The 21,184-nt window shown below is 42.6% G+C and overlaps 1 protein-coding gene across 6 annotated transcripts in view; it reads left to right on the top strand.

Moving 5' to 3' along the window:
- Window positions 1-21,184, top strand: part of ARID1B (AT-rich interaction domain 1B) — a 458,656-nt gene that overhangs the window by 427,830 nt on the left and 9,642 nt on the right. For 5 of the 6 annotated variants that reach the window (XM_063443418.1, XM_063443420.1, XM_063443417.1 and 2 more), the window contains 6 exons: window positions 5,297-5,435; window positions 6,177-6,349; window positions 15,070-15,223; window positions 15,860-15,976; window positions 17,783-17,882; window positions 18,374-19,163. In XM_063443418.1, the coding sequence (XP_063299488.1) occupies window positions 5,297-5,435; window positions 6,177-6,349; window positions 15,070-15,223; window positions 15,860-15,976; window positions 17,783-17,882; window positions 18,374-19,163 (1,473 nt within the window). The remainder of the gene's footprint in view (window positions 1-5,296; window positions 5,436-6,176; window positions 6,350-15,069; window positions 15,224-15,859; window positions 15,977-17,782; window positions 17,883-18,373; window positions 19,164-21,184) is intronic. The other variant, XM_063443416.1, reaches the window with a different exon arrangement.

The raw sequence follows: 21,184 nt of genomic DNA, 5'->3' as shown, positions 1-21,184 counted from the left end.
GTGTGTGAAAAATGCAAAAAAAGTCACTTTCACTGACAATATCATCGCTGTGATATGTTTTACTGTTTTGAATCACTAATATTTGCGTTCAGCGAAGTCTCCCGAGTAAAACAGTACCCCCCCCATGTACAGGTTTTAGGGTGTCGTAGAACGTTACAGGGTAAAATACAGTGATAGCAAATTAAATTCTCTGGACTTTCGGTCTGGGTTGGCAGGCAGGTCCCTTAAATTGCAAACAATAAAATAACTTAATTATGTAAAAATATTACATAAATACGCACGTAGAATTTAAATATATATGCATATTTATATATTTGAAGTCTACGTGTATATTTATATAATTATTCATGTAATTTTGTATATGGACATATGAATAGTTCATATTCTTTTTATTTATTTATATATACATAGATATATATACAATTTCATTCTAAGTGTATTTTGATATAAATATATATATATATTAATATCAAAATACAGTTAGAATAAAATTTCGTATAGATATATATATATTTTTTTAATTTTTATTATTATTTTTAATTTTTTTAATTTAATTTAAATTACTTATTATTTGTATTTTATAATATATATACAATATATATAGTTATTATATATATTATATATATACGTGTGTAATTTAATTATATGTGTATTTTTATATTAATATATGTACATATTAATATAAAAATACACTTAGTATGACATTAAATATATGATATATAGACGTATATTATATAGGTATAATATATGTCTATATATCATATATATATACACATATATAATTATTAGTTTTATTTATTAACATTAATTTTATTTTTTTTCTTTGATTTTACACTGGCAGGGAGATTGTCTGTCAGCACAGACAGTCCCCCTGCAGGCAGAAACATGGACACCTATTGTGACCCTGTTGAGCAATCACATGGCCACAGGGGTCCTAATCTGCCATGGGGAGACTGTCTGGGCTGCAGGCAGTCTCCCCACAACGGGTCCAACGCCGATCGCCGCCGGGGGAACGACGGCGATCGGGTAAGTAAATCTTAAAGTTAGGACGGTTCAGGACCGTGAGCGGTCAGCAATGGAAAAATGCCGATGACGGTCCTGAACCGTCCTAAGTCCTTAAGGGGTTAATATAGTTGTTCTGGTGAGTATAATAGCTCCCTTCAGGCATTTTCATGTAAACACAGCCTTTTCAGCAGGATCCTCTTCAACCTATCGTTCCTGTAAGTTTTCTTGTAATTGTCCTATTTATAGTTAAATCCCACCTCTTATAATATTGTAAAGTGCTACGGAATCTGTCTGCGCTATATAAATGGCAATAATAATAATGTGTGAAAGCAAGTTCTAGCACTGGGCTGGATTGCCTAAAAAGTAATCCAGCCCTGTGAGTATTCAATATATGAATCTATATAAATGAAGAGTTATCCAGCAAGTATGACAATAAGACAAGAACTAATTATACGAGCAGGGCCGGACTGGCCCACCGGGATACCGGGAATTTTCCCGGTGGGCCGCGGCACCTGGGGGCTGCTCTGAACAAGTATGTGCCACCGGGTGGCCGGTCCGGTGGCACATACTCTGAAGGGACCGGTCGGCGGCCGCATTCCGCGCTGGAGCCGCCGGACCGGGTGGCAGCCTCGCCGGTCCGGCGGCACTGCTTTCACTAATGCAGACACGCTGGGGGCTGATGGAGGAGCATGTCTCTGTACCATGCTCCCTCGCGGTTCCTGTGCTGGGAATTGTGGGAACCGCGAGGGAGCATGGTACAGAGACATGCTCCTCCCTCCTCCATCAGCCCCCAGCGTGTCTGCATTAGTGAAAGCAGTGCCGCCGGACCGGCGAGGCTGCCACCCGGTCCGGCGGCTCCAGCGCGGAATGCGTCCGGCCCCAGCCCCACTCAATCAGGTAAATGGGAGGGGAGTGGAAGGGAAGGGAGGGGAGGGGGGAAATAAAGAGACACAAGGGGAGGGGGGAAATAAAGAGACACAAGGGGGGGGATAAAGAGACACAAGGGGGGGGGGATAAAGAGACACAAGGGGGGGGGGAATAAAGAGACACAAGGGGGGGGAATAAAGAGACACAAGGGGGGGGAATAAAGAGACACAAGGGGGGGGAATAAAGAGACATAAGGGGGGGAATAAAGAGACACAAGGGGGGAATAAAGAGACACAAGGGGGGGAATAAAGAGACACAAGGGGGGGAATAAAGAGACACAAGGGGGGATGAAGAGACACAAGGGGGGAATAAAGAGACTCAAGGGGGGGATAAAGAGACACAAGGGGGGGATAAAGAGACACAAGGGGGGAATAAAGAGACACAAGGGGGGGATAAAGAGACAATGGGGGGGATAAAGAGACACAAGGGGGGATAAAGAGACACAAGGGGAGGGGGGAAATAAAGAGACACAAGGGGAGGGGGGAAATAAAGAGACACAAGGGGAGGGGGGAAATAAAGACAAGGGGAGGGGGGAAATAAAGAGACAAGGGGAGGGGGGAAATAAAGAGACAAGGGGAGGGGGGAAATAAAGAGACAAGGGGAGGGGGAAAATAAAGAGACACAAGGGGAGGGGGGAAATAAAGAGACACAAGGGGAGGGGAAAATAAAGAGACACAAAGGGAGGAGGGGAATAAAGAGACAAGTGGGGGGAATAAAGAGACACAAGGGGAGGGGGGAAATAAAGAGACACAAGGGGGAAATAAAGAGACACAAGGGGAGGGGGAAATAAAGAGACACAAGGGGAGGGGGAAATAAAGAGACACAATGGGAGGGGGGAAATAAAGAGACACAAGGGGAGGGGGGAAATAAAGAGACACAATGGGAGGGGGGAAATAAAGAGACACAAGGGGAGGGGGCAAATAAAACAGAGGGGCACAGTGAAAGGATGGGGGAAAGAGACAGAGGGGGGATAGAGAGATGGTGGAGGGAGGAAAAAGAGACAGGGGGAGAGAGAGACAGAGAGGAAGAGAGATGTGGGGGAGAGAGAGACAAAGGGAAAGGGTGGAGCCGGCAGGGGAGGGAGAAAGGACCCGGGAGGTCAGCCTGCAGCTCCTCTGCGTCCTTCTCGCACGAGCACAACGCGTTGCCGCGGTTACCACGGCACTGCTCCGGCTCTCACGAGAGTGGACTCTAGCCCTGGAGCTATGGGCTAGAGTTCACTCTCACCACGAGTTCCTGGTGGTCGCAGTGTTGAGAGTGAACTCTAGCCCCATAGACACCCTGCCCCCACACACACACCATACACATTCACACACTGCCCCCCATATACACACTGCCCCCACACACACACACACCATACACATTCACACACTGCCCCCCATACACACACTGCCCCCACACACACACACCATACACATTCACACATTGCATCATACACACACACAGTGCCTCCATACACACTGCCCCCATGCACACACACACATTCACAGACCCCCCATACACACATTTCCCCACACACGCTACGCATTCACACACTACACCCCCCCCCCACACACATACACTGAACCTTTCACACACACTGCACCCCTCACACATTGTACCACTGCTCCTATACCCTACTACAGCCCCATATCCCAGCAAACCCCAGGTAAGTTGTCAAACTGTTCTTAAACGGTTTGACTACTTACTCTGTGAGGGGGTCCCGGTGTTCTATCATTCTGCTATACCTGTCAGATTTCTATACCATCGTCACTTCCGGGGAGGGGAAGCAGCTGGATCCTGTGCTGCACATGCGTGCTAGCACTCCTGCTACTCCTCCACAGCCAGGTCCTGGAAGGTAAGTAAAACTAGTTTAACACTTTCATTATAGTTAGTGCATTCACTAAGCTTAGGACATGGGACATTTAGGGGTAATGTTAGGGTTCAAATTAGAGTTAGGATTAGGGACTTGTTCACATTTAGTGATATTTCACAATAGGGGAATATCACTAAATAGGGATTTCTCACACTCTATTTTAACCCTTACCCCAAGGGTTAGGGTAAGAATAGAGAGTGAGAGAGGTTAGAAGCACTTACCTAACCCTAATTTGAACCCTCACTTAACCCTAAATGTCCTGTGTGCCTAAGCTTAGTGAATGCACTAACTATAATGAAAGTGTAACACTAGTTTTACTTACCTTCCAGGACCTGGCTGTGGAGGAGTAGCAGGAGTGCTAGCACGCATGTGCAGCACAGGATCCAGCTGCTTCCCCTCCCCGGAAGTGACAAGGTTATAGAAATCTGACTAGGTATAGCAGACTGATAGAACACCGGCACTCCTTGCACCATAACCACTACACAGAGCAGTAGTGGTTATTGTGCATGGATTTTTTCTTTAAATAATCTACAAGTGCCCCTCCCGGGATCAGGCTCTGGATCCTCCACTGGTATATGACATGTATTTTAATGTGTGTATTATATATATATATATATATATATATATATATATATATATAATTATGTCTATTATATTTACACATATATTAATGTACATTTATATATGCATAATACACAGAGAAATGTCATGAATATGTACCATATGTAATGAGCAGATATTGGCCCAGTCTTGTTGCTAGGTAGGTGCACACTCCAGCACAATAACATATTTAAAAGTGAAGAGCGCACCCACAGGACTTCAAAGTAAACAAGATAACGTCAATTTTTTACAGTTGTGCCCAACATACATTCACCATTTCAGTCCCATTACCAAGCTTTCCTTAATATGTCATGGTAGTTGGACTGAAACATTGATTACATGCAAAGGCACATCTGCTTAAAATAAATCAGCACTTTTGTTTATTTTGAACCATATGAGTGCTTTTTTTTTACGTTGGAGTAATAATTTTTAATTTTAAGTTCTCTTTTCTAACTCTGTATCTGCACACTATGCTGGCGCGACGCATTATGGGGCTGGTAAAAAAAAATTTCCAGGGCTGCTTTTAATGCCCAGTCCGGCCCTGTATACGAGCCCTTGAGAACTGACACTAGTTTAAAAGTTTGTCATACTCCAAGTCAGGTTATCACAAGTAAGTGTTATCTCCCAGGTGTTATTACAAAGGAAATAGAGCTTACATCTATTTGGATAAATTAATGCAGCTTTAACTATAGCTATGTGTGAGATTGTATATGGAAATCGTTATAGGATACTTGTAAACGATGTGTCTTTGATTTCTTTTTGGTGAAAAGAAAATTATGCTAAGTCTCCCTATTTAATTATTTTTTTGTGCATTGTTTTTCTTTTTATTAGGAAGATATTGTCAATGATTTATGCCTTTTATTTCTTGTTCTAATATTTCTCTGTATGGTCTAATGTTTTTTCCTCCAGCTAACTCTGGATCACTCCAAGGCCCACATACCCCTCAGTCTACCGGAAGTAATTCTATGGCAGAGATGCCAGGTGATCTTAAGCCACCTACTCCTGCGTCAACACCACATGGTCAGATGCAACCCATGACTGGGGGCAGGTAGGTGAATTTAGGCTCCACCAATTTGCTGTATGTGTTTAACCTCTAAACACCGCAGGGCGGCATAGAACATCCCCGCCGTCCTTTGTACTCACCGGGTTCCCGCCATTCCCCGACGACAGTCGCAATCCTTCTACCTAAAGCTGATGCTTTCAGACTCTATTGACCAATGTCTTATTTTCTGAGAATTGAGAAGCCCATCTCCCATGACATTTTTATTTCTGTAGTATAACATCCTGAAAAAAATGTGTATTGGCTTTTCGGTTTTGTATAAGCCCATAGCTTGAATTATATATTGGGCTCTTTGTGTAGATTAGGGACCTTTAAAACTTGCCCCTGCTTTTTTCCTGGGAGACCCATAAAATTATAACCAGCAACAGCACTCCCCGTGTTTATATTTTCCAAAATAATCCTGTGTCTAGAAGACACCAACGTTGCTTCACAAACATTCTTCTTCATTTTTTGTGCACTGAATCAAATGAAATGCTTTTGACTATTGTGACAGTTAATGTAAAATTTGCTTTTGGGCGGTGGGGTGGGGGAAAGGTGGGAAAAGTCACAAAAGTCAATGCTCTAAAGATTCCATCTGGTGGAAAACCATCCTAATGGAAAAAAGCTATTCGACACATTACATTTTTTTTCAGGGTGGGTGTGGGTGTTTTGGTCTTTCTTCCTTTCTTTGTTTCTTTCTTTTTTTCTTAATAGTGTTTCTTTCTACCTCTTCTTGTCAACTTTGCACAGGAACAGTGCAGTGAGTGTACATGACCCATTTTCTGATGTTAGTGAGCCAGCTTTCCCAAAACGCAACTCTATGACCCCTAATGCACCCTACCAACAAGGTATGAATGTTCCCGACATGATGGGAAGGCTGCCTTATGAGCCAAACAAAGATCCCTTTGGTGCGATGAGAAAAGGTAGGTTGTTTGTGTGTTGATTTTTACTATGTAGAATTGTCTAGATTCATAGTGTGGGGTGGAATACAAATTAAAAGTGAAGCGCTGTCTATTGCTTTGAAAATTTTGTCTTTTTATTTTATTTTTGTACTTGCCTATGGCTGTGAATATTTTGTTGCTGCTTTAGAAATACTATATTGGGATGCTGTTTAATATAGTTCATCTTTAAGTGCTGGATATCACAATGAATGCCCTTTGTAAATGCATAGTGGAATTTTGTCTTGATGCCTGTCCCCAATTGATAGCAGAGCTAAATGGATGTGTATGTTTGTGTCATAGTAAATTGAGATTAAAGCAACATAGTGAATTTTAGCAATGCAATGTGACACACAGCCCTAAACTACTGCACCTCTACTATTTTGTCATCCAAAGGATATGCATCACTTGACATTTTTTGTAAACCAGAATGCAAACACATTTAAGAAAGTTTACAAACCAAAATAAGGCAAGGAAAACTTATTTAAAAGTATGTAAAAAGACATTTATAAACTTACTATAAATTGGGTCAGATTGTATTGTTGGGCACTCCTCTCAGCTTGGGGAGTTTCTGCAGCCTCTCACCCATCCGAGTTTCAGTACAGTCCACTAATGAGAGAAACAGGGCATCAATGTGCAGCAGCAGGAGAGAGACACTGGAACCTGCTCTGCATTGTCACACTGATCAGACTTCTATTGTCAGGTGAAGTGATTTTCCAACTGCACATGTGTATATCTGTCAGGCATGCCCAATGCACTTTTCAAGCATGCCTATGGATAGGGCACGGATTGGTTAGAGAAGTGTCAACCTGGAGTGGGTGTGGAAAGCATAAGAAAAGAGGCAGGTAAAAGGGAAAAAAACATATTTACCTGTTTATTTCAGTCTGCAGAGTGAGAATAAGACAGTTGTCACAAAGTGATGCATATCCGTTTAAAGTTATATTTCCAACACCAGGACTATGTTTTCATGCTAAAATTATGTTTTTTTCAGATAATACCAAACTTCCATCTTTTCATGCACTCCACATGAGAGGTCATTGTTAATATTATTATAGTTTCTCTGTCTGTCTGTAGCCAGGTTGTGAATTAAAAGAAGCTCACACCGTGCTGATTAGAGAATGCAGAAATATAGCATATAAGTGATGCCTAAATCTATCCGTGCATTAACGTTGTATTGGTGCCTGGAATGTTCCTTTAAAGAGACACCGTAGTCACCAAAATAACTTTAGCTTAAAGGGACACTATAGTCACCCAGACCACTTCAGATCAATGAAGTGGTCTAGGTGCAATGTCCCTCAGGTTTTAACCCTGCAGATGCAAACATAGCAGTTTCAGAAAAAAATGCTATGTTTACATTGCAGGGTTAAGCCAGCATCTAGTGGCTGTCTTCCGGACAGCCACTAGAGGTGCATCTGCAACTCTGGAGGCATATTATGCCTCTATCGAGCAGAGCGACTATAAGAAAGCATTGAGGAATACTTTCCTATTGACAGCTTGAATGTGCGTGCGGCACTTGGCGCGCATTCGGCTACGCTGACGTAGGCGGGGGAGGAGAGGTCACCAGCGCCGAGGGAGCCCGGCGCTGGAATAAGGTAAGCTACTGAAGGGGTTTTAGTGATCCTTTTAATGAAGCAGTTTTAATATATAGAACATGCTTCTGAAGTTTTACTGCTCAATTCTCTGCTATTTAGGAATAAATAACTTGTGTTTATGTTTATGCAGCCCTAGCCACACCTCCCCTGGCTGTGACTGACACAGCCTGCATGAAAACAAAATGGATTCATGTTCTTAAAACGGCTTAATAGCGAGACCAAGTATTTCCAGGAGGTAAACTTGATTAACTGTACAAAGCCCAAACAGATTAGTCTCATTTACCTCCTTTTAACATCTGCTTTTATTCGTGTCATCAAAAAAAAATAATTTACAACAGTGCGATGAAGAAGTAACGTGTGAGACACGCAGATCTCGCGGAATCGTAAATAACAGTATTATCAAGTAGAAATCAGAGATTAATAGAGCATCAATGTTAATAAACTATTTGTGGTGCTTACGTTAGAACATGCAAAAATTGGCACCTTATGGCCGTACTGGATAGAGTGCATTAGTCAACTCTGGGTGAACCAAACAGTAGCATTGTGGCATGTGTCAGAGTTACCTTATACCATATTGGGTTCGTGTAACCCAGTAATAACGTCAGGGTGTAAAGGTATTGTTACATTATCTATAGTATTGCTGGCCTTAAAGCTGTACTTGTCGGAGGATCATGTCCTCTTGTACAAGATGGGTTAAGATTGGGCTTCAGTTGAGTCACATTTCCTATGACTGTGCAGTATCGTACGGGTGGTGTTATCAGTTGGGTCAGTCTGTTGGTATAGATTAGCGGAGTATCCGTGAGTCACCGGAGGCCCAGACACGATGCACCCTCCTGTTCAGTGGCGGATGGGACCAGTATGCAAGGTCAGTGAGATCGAAGTCTAGTACAGCGGGATCAAAGCTTTGGCGGCTTTCAGCAGGTGTCGAAGTATGGATTTCCTGTAACCCCCGATGGTGTCTGTTGTGGAGTATAGGAGAACTGTCTCTACCTCAAAGCTTACGTCTGTCCCCAGGATTTCTTCCGTTTTTCTTTTTACATCTTCCCAGAATGGTGTAATGCGTGGGCATTCCCACCATATGTGTGGAATCGTCCCTTGTCCCTCATTGCATCTCCAGCACGTATCAGGCACTGACGTCCGTCAATTCCCCGCAACGGCAGTATGCCTGCGTTGTTCAGTATCTTATGAATGGGAAGGGAATATCCCCCGCCAAGGAGAGCCCACGATGTCAGTGGCAACCCTCCCCCTATCTGGGGATTATATGGTATCTGTATCATTTGGCTTGGTGATAGAGACAGGTGTGGGGCTCTTCTGATGCTATCCCATGTTTTAAGCGTCTGTGCCACTGTGAAAGTAGGGTCGCCTGCGGAGGTCTCTTTGAGTTCCACACCGTTGTGATAAGTGGCGGTCTTACGTGGCATCTATCAAGATTTATCCACTCTTTGTGAGCCCGGTGGGTATGCCACTCCAGGACCTGCTGCAGCACTGTAGCATGATGGTATTTGCGGAGATCTGGGAATGCTGTTCCGCCTGCTCGTGGCAGGCATAGGATTTCCTGTCTCCCATTCCATAAGAAATGGTAACATTGTGGATCGTAGTGATTGAAAGTATGCCGTCTGTAGGGCTAGAGGGATTGTTTGGTAAAGGTATAGGAACCTAGGTAGTATGTTAAATTTAAGGATCGCAATTCGGCCGAATCACGAAATATATGGATAGGACCATGTGTGCAGGTCTCTGTGTATTTTTTGTAACACGGGTAGAATGTCTCCCATATCCTTAGTAAGAGCTTGTTACAAAATCACTACAGACAAGTTATATGTTGTTCCTTTCTCTCTGTTTTGCTTCGGTACTATAATTTTGTACCCAACTCACAAACTGAGTACATGAACCCATTCGTTAAATGAACACCGGACCACCCGGTCCCTGGCGTGTGCCGCTACTTAACCCCGGTCACCTTTCTAACAGCCGAACGGCCGACCACCCTACGAGTGGAGTGTGTCTCCAATTGATTGCCCAGAGAGTTGCGGTCTGCGGTTAACCGCAACCTAATTGACGGCCCCAGGGCATTTACGTTCGTGCCCCATCTCCCGATACGGGAACTACCGGGACCACCTACAGCCTGGCGTGTGGCCTCAATTAGAGCGTTGAGTTTTGCGGTTAACAGCAGGTTATGTACCCCTTCCCGGCAGTCTACGTTCGTCTCCCGAACCACTGAGACATCCAGTAACAGAGCGGGGATTCGTGCAAACCTCTAGCCGTTACTCGTTCCACGAGTTTGCGGTCGAGGTCCTGCTGCCCATTGACTCACTTAAAAACATGGCCGCCATCTCAAGCTCGGGACCCAAGACACGAACGGACTTTATAACAAGGAAACGGAGCGTACAATTCGTGGGTTCTGGGCGCTCTTCGGTGAACTATTTCGCCCAGACCGGGGCATATAATGAATGGTGGAATGCACGAATTATGTATAAAACTTTTGAAGTTATGTATTTTTACCCTGTTTTTTATGTGGCAAGAAAACGTGGTATTTTGGGCGCTTGGAGATAATTGCATTGTCCCAACTGTTGTATTCAGCATCTCCAAGCTGGGCGGTGACAAATTCAAAAGATACAATATTGGTCAACCACTTGTATTATCCCTGTATCCCATCAGGTCCAGAGGGGGTTGTCCCTGGACCTGAGATTTTGCATAAATACCGATACCTGTGTGCCATTAAAACCAGTTCTTGCTTGACCTTCAAATCGCAGCCTTGACTCGTTTTGTCGAGAACAAGGTATCCTAGCTGTACTATAGCTAGTGAGATTGCTCTACATTTACAGGATTCATATGGACTACTAACCGAAGCGGCTCTTCTCTCTCTCTACATTTGAGATCAAGACTATCCAAGCGGTCCAGCTTCCAGCTAGCCTGGGGGTAACCGTAACAGAGCTATTCCCAGATATTGCATGTGGTTCGGACACCATCTGAATGGGAATTGGTGCTTCACTGTGTCGGCCTGTGCAGTTGTGACCTAGATGTTAAGTACTTCACATTTGGTTACTTTCAGTTTGAATCCTGAGATCTCCCCGTAGGCCACGATCATTTCCATCAAGTGAGGTAGGGTGGTCTCTGGTTTGTTCATAAAAAAATAGATCATGTGCGTATGCCGCTACTTTGTGTGTGGTATCCGTGCTGCAGAAGCCTAGGATCTCATCTGATCTGCTCACCGCTTCCAGGAACGGCTCGAGGGTAAAGGGGAAGAGCATAGGAGAAAGCGGGCATCCCTGCCTTGTTTCGGATCAGGAAGGGCTCAGTAAGTGCTCCTTTTACTCTCACTTTGGCACTTGGGCATTGATATAGCGCTCCTATCCACTTCATTGCCACCTTGTTAGGATTCAAATGTCACTTACTTGGATTAGTGTGTTCAGTTGACCTTATCATTAACTTATGTAGACCTCCATGAGAGAGGGCATGTGTCGTCGTTTTAGATAGTGTTGAGTAACGTGTCGGGGGGGCGATTTCCGCACCTTACTCCTCTCTATGACAAGTGGCTAGGGGGTTTTCCCGCGAGGGTAATGGGCTTTAGTGTTTGTCGTCCTACATGTTCATATAACGGTGTGGGGGTAGGTGCTTAGTGTGTCGTTGATCCAGGGGTAGCTAGCCTAGCAGGTCAAGAGCGCTGGCCTGTCGGTTTACGTGAACTAGTCCAGTCTGGGTGTGCGTAACCATAGCTCTTCTCACATGTCAGTGGGCATGGGCGAAGTGGTAGGGGTCGGGCTACTGTTTCTTGGTGTAGTGCTTGTCTTGCGTGTCACGGGGTGCTAGCTGTCTGGGGTTGAAGTCTGGCCATCTCTGTCATTCCGCCATGGTGGGAAAGGCGTGTATATGTCACATGATAAAATGCATTCCTCCACCCGGCTCATATATACAGTTGCATAGTGAAATACAAGCTCTTCTCCGCATTAGTTTCATCTTCCCGGTCCAGTTCACACACTGTGAGTATAGGGCTGGAGCGGTTCTATCCCTTTTAGCCTCCCCCCCCCCCCGACCGTAAGGTCCCATATCCGCTCTGGAATTTCCCCTGCATTGCAGTTATGATAAGCTGGAGTCTCCCCAACCATTTCAGCGTATGCGTCCAACCTATTTTTCTTCCTTCAGTTTTAATTTTCCTTTCTTGTATTGTTACCGGAGAAATAACAGGAACAAACCGCAGAAGCCACACATAGAGATATGGACACAAATCTTCAGGAAGTAACAGGCCTTTATTCACATACCGATCGGGTCTCACACTGAACTTGTGTTCAAAAGGAATGACCCCTGAGCACATGTTTCAGAAGCATTTTATTAAACAATAACTCCTCCCATTAATAGCTCCACCCACACATGCACTTAGACCAATCAGTACACAGGATATTCAGGATCACCTTATATGGTCAGACCACATGGCTTGTTGAAGACAAAGGAATTTACTAACCACTTCCACACATGCTCAGTATACTGATGACTCATCCAACTGTTTGTAATCAGATACTAATTAGTATATGCCATGTGGAGATTTCCGCCTACTAAATTTTGACCATGCTGGAATCCCATCACAGTATGTTTTTTTTTGTTTTGTTTTTAAATTAAAGTATATTGATTTATTTATATTTCCCCCTTTCTCCCCCCCCCCACTTCCTCGTCTAATGTGCCTCTTTCCCCTCTTCCTACTGTCCAACATCCTCCTCACCCCGCCATGTCTACATCTCTCCCCCCTCCCTCCACATAACCTGTAGTGCAATGTTCTGTCTTCCGCCAAGTGTGGTCAATCCAGGTGGAATCGGCAGTTGGATTAGGTCGAGTTCAGGTAGCTGCTGTTCATCATGTAGGTGTTCAGCTTCCCATGTCGAGTTTGCCAACCCCCCGATCATCGAGGCCCCTCCAGGCAAGCAAGGCCCACCCCAGGTCCCCTCCCAAATAAGCCTGTTTTTTGCAATTTCGTCCGAGGCATATCATTCACAAAAAGGGCCAAAGTCACCACAGTAGAGAAATGGGGAGGTGGCAGGTTGGCGGGAACCCTCCACCTGGCCTTTTAGCGGCTATAAACATGAGCCCACCTCTTGCTCCCCACCCAAAAATGCAGGCCATATGCACACCTGAGCTGGCCGGCCAATTGGCAGTGGTCGAAGTGGTGCTTGTGGGTTGCCGTGTACTGCAGTCCCTCCGTGAGCTGCGTTACTGGGCCATCAGGGTGCAGGTGGGTTGGTGTCTGTGAGCAGCCACCTATTCTTCCGGGTTAGTCGAGTGTGGAGGCAAGGTGCTTGGGTGGTTCTCTCTTGAGTCCCTCCATGTGTGTCGTGACTGCCTCTGGGTTCTGGGTTCTCGGTCCAGCGGTTCAAAAATCCAGTCTGGTACTGCTAACGATGGGAGGTCTAGGCGTTGCAGGAAACGTGGGATTTCGTCTGGCCAGCGAGCGGCCACCCATTCATTGTGGTGACGCACCTGGATGCTGAATGGGAAAACCCAATTATAGGGTGTATTGCGTTCCATAAGGGCAGCTGTTATGGGTCTGAGGGCTCGTCTCGCCTCTAGCGTAGCCGGTGAGAGATCCTGGAATAGTGAAACCTCTGCGCCTTGGTATTGCCATGTGGCCCGTGTTCTGGTGTGACGCATAATGTGTTCTTTGAGGGGGAAGGAGTGGAGGCAGAAAATTAGGTCCTGAGGGTCCCCTTCTCTAAACCTGGGTCGTAGGGCTCTGTGCGCACGTTCAAAGCGGATTTCCACTGGTGCATTTCCCCCCAGGATCTGGCGGAATAGCCCGGTCAGTAGCACTTCCACATTTTCCACTCCCTCCTGTTCAGGTACCCCTCTTACCCTAATATTGGAGCGACGCCTCCTGTTATCCAGGTCCTCTATTTGGCGGCGGAGAGCTAGTAGCATATTACCCTGCCTTGTTAGGGCTGTATCAGCTGCAGATGTTTGGAGCCGTGTGGTCTGGGCCTGTGCTTCCAGGGCCTGTATCCTGCTGCCCTGTGCTTCCATGTCAGTCCTCAGTGCAGTCACCGCAGAGGTGAGTGATGCTGTGAGGGTGGAGGTAGGGCACTGTAGGTCATCTTTTGTGACCATGTTGTTTGCCAGGCACCTGATCTCTGCCCCAATGTCTGCCAGCGCGGGTTGCTCCAGACCCGAGCCGGAGGAGGCTGGGGATACAGACGCCATTTTTGACCTGTGCGGCTCGCGGGTAGTCCCCAGCGGGGTTTGAAGGAATCCATCCATCGGGCCGATGGAAGTGCCGGAGGTGCAGCCCTGGGGGTCTGCGAGTGCTCCGGTCGTTTTGTGTGCCCCATTAGGGTAGGTGGGATGGCAGCAAGTGGCTATTTGTAGTGTGGTGCGAGGAGCTCCGGTTTTAGGCGTCCATGCTGATCGGACCTCAGGCTTGGATTCATTTTCAATTAGATGTAAGTTATTTTAAAAGTTGTTATCTCTTGCTCTGTAAATTCAACTTTAATTACACAAAGGAGGTTCCTGCTGGTACCGGAAGGCTATTAACAGTGCAGGAGATAAGAAATTCTAAATTAAACAGAATTTGCAATAAAGAAAGTGTAAACCTTAGATGACTCTTTACAGGAAGTGTTTAGGAAGGCTGTGAAAGTCACAGATAGGGTTTTTAACTCCTAAATGGCATATCATTGAGCAAGGAGACTGCAATGGTATGATAAATACACAAAAACCTGCTTCATTAAGCTAATGTTCTTTTGGTGACTATAGTGTCCCTTTAACCCCTTAAGGACCAAACTTCTGGAATAAAAGGGAATCATGACATGTCACACATGTCATGTGTCCTTAAGGGGTTAAGTAGAACGGCCAGGCATGGGTCTTCAAACCATGCAAGGTGAGTGTGATATAGCACCATTTCTTGGTTTGTCACTATAAGAGTACAATCATTACATCGTATATTGTGTTTCACTGTGATGCTGTATTCATGTTTTTACAGTTAACATTGTGCAGAGTTTCTCTCATTATTAGTGGCGTGAATAATTCCTAGTTAAATACTTACGATCTGGTTGTTAAAAGACTTTATGGACAATTGATATCTCTGTTCACAGCATTGCAAAAAAAATTTAAATTGCACTTTTTCTTACTTTATTATTTTAGTGCCTGGAAGCAATGAGCCTTTTATGCCCCCTGGCCAAATGCCTAACAGTGGCATGCAAGATATATACAACCAAGGTCCCTCTGGAGTAATGTCTACTATGGGTATGAGTCAGCGACAGCAGTTCTCCTATGGACCTGGAGGGTATGATAGGAGGTGAGTGTGATGTCACACTACAACGCATTAGTTGCAAATCATTCTGATGTCTCCATAAATGCTTTGTACCTTAATCCAGAATTCACTTTATATAGCTCTTCCCATGAGGGCCTCTACTGTAAATTTACATGTCTCTATCATTTCGATCACATTGAAAATTTTTCGAGGCTAAAAATATTCCATTTTTTTTTTTTTAGTACATTACAGTTTCCTGGCTTTTGTTGTTTATTTTGAGAGTGCATCTCTATTTTAGAATGTGTATACATTTACAGATTATTGTTTAGCTTTTTCCTAAAGGGGATGGATATCCTATTCAAGTATACACTGGAAATCTGGAACTCACCTACTCTTTCCTGGAAAATTGGAAAAATCATGAGTGCATCCACTATTTGATCATACGTAATAATATTATAATTCCCCTTGTACGTGTCTCATAGATCACTCTTTAAGGGTAAAGTACTGGCCAAAAACTCTATAGCCGAATACTTGGCTATTATTGTTTAATAATGGGGGCATGATGTTAGTAGTTTTTTAGGTAATTAATGCCTTTTAACTCTGTCACTTGATAACTGTGATGATTGTTCTAATTAGGTTTTTCATACATCTTAATGGGACATACTACTTCTAATCTTTTAGGTCAGAGTATGGAATGGGTACTGAAAGCAGTATGGGGCCACCAGGACAAAACAACATGGTGCCTTCTAACAATGACCCAAGCATGTATTCCCCGAACCGCTACCCAACACAACAAAGGTAAACAGATAATTTAATGTGGAAATCAGCTTGAGTAAAAAAGGAAGCCAAAAAGCTACAAAGAAAAAATAAATAAGAGGCAACAGAAATAAAGTGAAGATTAAAATATGTGCACTCTCTATCCTATTACTTGGTATTCTGCGAACAACTGGGCAAAAAATCAGTGTTTTGCCAACAGACCGTGTTACCATTATGGCAGATTAGTCATGCAGTTATAGTGCATAATGTCTCCCATAACCATATGTTCGTGTACAAAGGAACGTGGGGAGTCATAGCAATAGAGTTGAAACCTATAGTTACACCTAAGTTTAAAACGTTCTAGTGTATTTTATATACTGTATATTGAAACAAAGAGAAATCGAGGCTCTATATAAAATGAGAAACAGTCTGGTAGCATGAAAAAAAAGGGGGACTCCTAAACCGTGAACTTCAAATGGAAAAAGAAACAAAAGAAAAACCAAGAAAAAGTCTACCAGAAAAGTGTGCTCTTAATGTGAGGGTGTTTGTAAAACTTAACTTTTAATATATATCTTAAAATAGTGAACAAAAGAGAATAAAAACAAAATGGAAAGCACAATCCTCCCTGTTTAGACAAATCTTGGTTTAGCAGCCAGGATCAAACACTAGGATACGAAAGGTAGTACAAATTGGCAATTGTTAAGTGTTGTCCTAATAATTAGTAAACGGCTTCAAGAGTATAAAGAAAGAGGGAAATTATGCCACGAAGTTATTACCGAGTAAAATACATCTTCGGCGACACCGCTTAGAAAAACCCTGCTCTATTATAAAGCCTCCTGCTGCAGCCCCAAGGGGTGCCCCCGAAGATGTATTTTACTCGGTCTTGCAAATACTTCACATTGAGCTGCATTTAAATATCTGTAATTAGACAGCCACTGACTGTATGAGATGGAGAGGGCTTGCAAGGCTGTAGTCAAGAGATATGCTTATCCAAGCTCTCTATCAATATATATATATATATATATATATATATATCTCAATGAACAAATGCAAAAATTAAATACATGCATGTTTTCATTGGGGGTATATCTAATAAACAACAATTTTAATATTTTGTGTATTTGAGCAATGCAGTGTACTTTCAAAACGAGGTTGTGTAGAATAAGAAGAATACATCTTAATATTTAAAGAGTAGAGAAGATACTGAAAAATAAGTGAAAGGGGGTATCTTAAATATTATGAGATGGAGCGAGTATATATCTGTGAGAAATGGAAGTAAAGGGGCTGAAAATAATTTTAAGAGAGCTAAAATATTACTGTGAAGATATTATCAGGGGGAAAATGAGAAGGGATGCGAGCTGCAGGAGGGTTTAAGTGTTCTTTTAAATTTTGCACTTAAGGCTTAAGTTGATCACCCATTTCTAAACCATTATTCGGCTTACTTCTGCAACATAAGAGGAGCAGTTGAATAAATTAAGCAAATAATGACTTTACACACATGCACACACAATGCTTGTTTGTATTTTAATAATCTATCATGTAAAAATGGGTTTAGTTTGTGCAAGGTATAACAATACCTATCCATTTAGATTCATGTTATAGGCATATTGTGGTCATGCTCACACCAAGGAAATATCAGATACCAGATATCCTTCGGAATACAAATCCTCTGGTGGTCATATGCTAAATGTCGTAACTTGACAAAAATGGTTTAAAAAATAACTAATATCCGGACATATTGTACTAAATATTCAAATTGCTAGTCTATGTCTGACCGATAGGTTAGACATGACTCATTGGTTAACATCACCATGTGTAGATTACAGCACTGGTCTCAACTTTCTGCAGTAGGCATGAATCCTACAGCCAACAGTATCAAGGACAAGGACCTCCATCAGGACAACAAGCATATGGCGGACATCAGCCAGGAGTGTATTCTCAGCAACAAGTAAGACCTACAGGAGTACAAATTACTTAAATTATATGTTTTGTGTCAAAGCAAATTTGATCGTGTTTAAGATTTGTATTATATCTAATAATAATACAACTTATAATAACTAATTTAAAATAACACTTTGTGATTGTGTATATAATGCTAGGCTATTGATGACAGCTGCCCATGGATTTATAGATTATCAACATGATCACTTACTTGTCATCCTTGAGATTTTGCTGCAAATTAGGGATATTTAGAGATATCTCTTTTAATTTCTTCTTCTTTTTTTTTTTTTAAACCAAAGATGAGAGTATGATAACCCCCGCCCCCCACCCCCCCCCAAAAAACAAACCTTTATTAATGATATTTTACGGTCTGGAATATTTGTTATGGCTCTAACACATTTTGTAAGAGTGCATTACAGTTATGATATTGTTAAGTAAACATATTTACAAAATGTTGCCTTCTCCATGTTGCTTAAATGTGTTGTTTCATTACTACAGAACTACAAACGCCATATAGATGGTATGTATGGTCCGCCAGCCAAGAGGCATGAAGGAGAAATGTACAATATGCAGTACAGCAATCAGCAACAAGACATGTATAATCAATATGGCAACACATATTCTGGACCTGACAGAAGGCCCATCCAAGGACAGTATCCATACTCCTACAATAGAGAGAGAATTCAGGGACCTGGACAAATGCAACACACAGGCATGACTCCTCAGATAATGGGAGGACCTATTCAGTCATCCACTAGTGATAACTCTCAGCAAAACATGTGGACATCACGTAGTGACATACCTTATCCATATCCAGGACGGCAAGGTCCCGGCAGCACAACACAGCCAGGATCCTACCAAGCCATGAGCCGCTCCGATGATATTATTGGACCTGACCAGAGGTTGAATCATGAGGGTCAATGGACATCTCACACTAACCAGCGTCAGCCCTCATACCTCTCCCCTTCTGCAACCATGCAATCGATTACTAGAGCACCCCCATCATCTTATCAGACTCCACCATCAATGCCAAATCATATTTCAAGGGCACCCAGTCCAGCCTCTTTCCAGCGCTCATTAGAAAATCGTATGTCTCCAAGCAAATCTCCATTTATGCCTTCCATGAAATCACAAAAAGTTATGCCAACAGTTCCAGCATCCCCTAATACAGGGCCACCACCTGCTCAAGCCTCTCCTGTTAGGCGAGAAATTACTTTTCCTCCAGGGTCTGTTGAAGCAACTCCACCAATTTTAAAGGCAAGAAGGAAGATTACATCAAAGGATATTGGTAGGTTAAGATATCATTCCTGTACATCATTGATGTTATAGTTTATCTGAGTTTCCTTTTTATAATACCGTGTTGCAAGTTTGTATACAGACACTCTTGTTACCTGTTTGACCTTTAATAGGCTGGCTATAGAACTAAATGGTGCTTGAAACGTGCTGCTGAGAGACATGGGCATCGGTAAGAGGCGTAATGCAAACACAGTAATGAGCTAGGGAGGTATTAGGGAAATGGGAGTTATAGAGTTCCTGACAAAATTAGACGTGAAAATAGTGGGAAAAAGTCATAACAAGTAATGAATTAAATGTAAGCAGTCTTGTGGGTCACTGTTCAGCTGGAATAATTAACACATTAAAAGAGGCGTATTGAAGTGCATATTTCCTCTTCATAAAGTCTATGATTACTGCGAATTGTTTTTTGGTGGCACATTAATTATGCTATACATAAACTTAGAACTACGAAAACGGTTTATTGGAACTGTTACATTAGCATCCTTATATACATGGCAATCCTGATGAAGCACTTTAGAAAATGACCTTAAATGTTGACAAGTAGAATAAAGAAACCAATTACTACATGTTAATGTGTTCCCAGAGTGTCTTTATTTTTAAAGGGTTGTATGGCTTTTTTTATTTGCACACTGGGAACTTACAAAATCCTTGAGTGCAGGATTTTGTTTGCACACATATTTATATGTGTGTTTATACACAACAAACACATACTTATATATATTTATAAATCTGCTGTATTCTAAATATGATACGAATGGAATAATTTGTAAAGCAATAGTCCAGAATGCAATCTGAACAGTTGTGCAACATGAGAAATGTAAGCTCAATGCAGAAATAGAATAGTCCCTAATAAACAGCTTTAACCCCTTAAGGACACATGACATGTGTGACAAGTCATGATTCCCTTTTATTCTAGAGGTTTGGTCCTTAAGGCCTTCAAAACTAAAAAAAAAAAAAAAAAAAAAAAAAACTGAATAAAAGACTAATTCTCTAAAGATAAATTTAACGCAACAAAAATGTCATGCAATAAAAAAAGTCACCAAGGCCACTTTTCCATAAAGTGATGAGTGCAGTGGGTCCTGTCCTTTTAATGCTATTTCAAACACTGCAGTTTTTTTTTACAAACTCAATGTTTACATTGCAAGGTTAAACACACCTCTGGTGGCTGTTTTCCTCCGTAGGAAAGCTTGAATGTGTGCATGGCATTTTCAGTGCATGCACATCAGGCTCCAAATGATTCTCTGTAAGGGGCACTGGATTGGATCAATGATGAAGGAGGCCATGCCTCCTCCATGATGTTACCGGCAATGTTAATTCCTTCTACTAACAATTTTCATCAGATTTAGTCGACTAAAACTGTAACAGTTTAGATGACTAAAACTAAAATGGCTTTTCAATCAAAAGACTGACTAAACTTAAATAGAAATTTGCTGCCAAAATTAACACTTAGGAGGAATGAGACATGTGGGGGAGATGAAATGCATGAAGGGGCTAGAGGAAAAAGAGACAAGATGCTGGGGGGAGGACACATAAATGGAACTGGGAGGGGTGGGAGAGCCACAGAGGGGCTGGGGAAAGGGCAAAAGAGACAGACGGGGATTTGGGGGTAGAAGACACTCGGAGGAGCTAGGGGGACACAGAGGCTAGGGAAGAGGCAAAAGAGACAGAAAGAGGCTTTAACGAAACCTATTAGATTTTAGTTGTGTCGATTTAGTTAACTAAAACTAAAATAATCCAGACTACTAAAATTGAAATGGCTTTTTAGTCAAAAGACTATGACTAAAACTTGCGGGAGGCGGTGATATAAGCAGTGCCAAGAGTGCCTTGGCAAAGCAAAGTAAAATGTATTTTTATTTTATTTTTTTTACGTGCACTGGGGGAGGACCTTTATAACTAGCGACATGGACACTAAAGCGGTTTCTCAAAAAATAACTTTTTGCAAGGAATACCTTTCACTTAGTTTACATAAAAGTATTCACTTTCAATAGTTTTTAAAACATTGGAAATAATGTG

Source organism: Pelobates fuscus, chromosome 2 (genome assembly GCF_036172605.1).
Source record: "Pelobates fuscus isolate aPelFus1 chromosome 2, aPelFus1.pri, whole genome shotgun sequence".
In the NCBI taxonomy this organism is placed as follows: Eukaryota; Metazoa; Chordata; class Amphibia; order Anura; family Pelobatidae; genus Pelobates; species Pelobates fuscus.
Note: the sequence above shows the minus strand (reverse complement) of the source record. Positions and strands in the feature narration are given on the sequence as shown.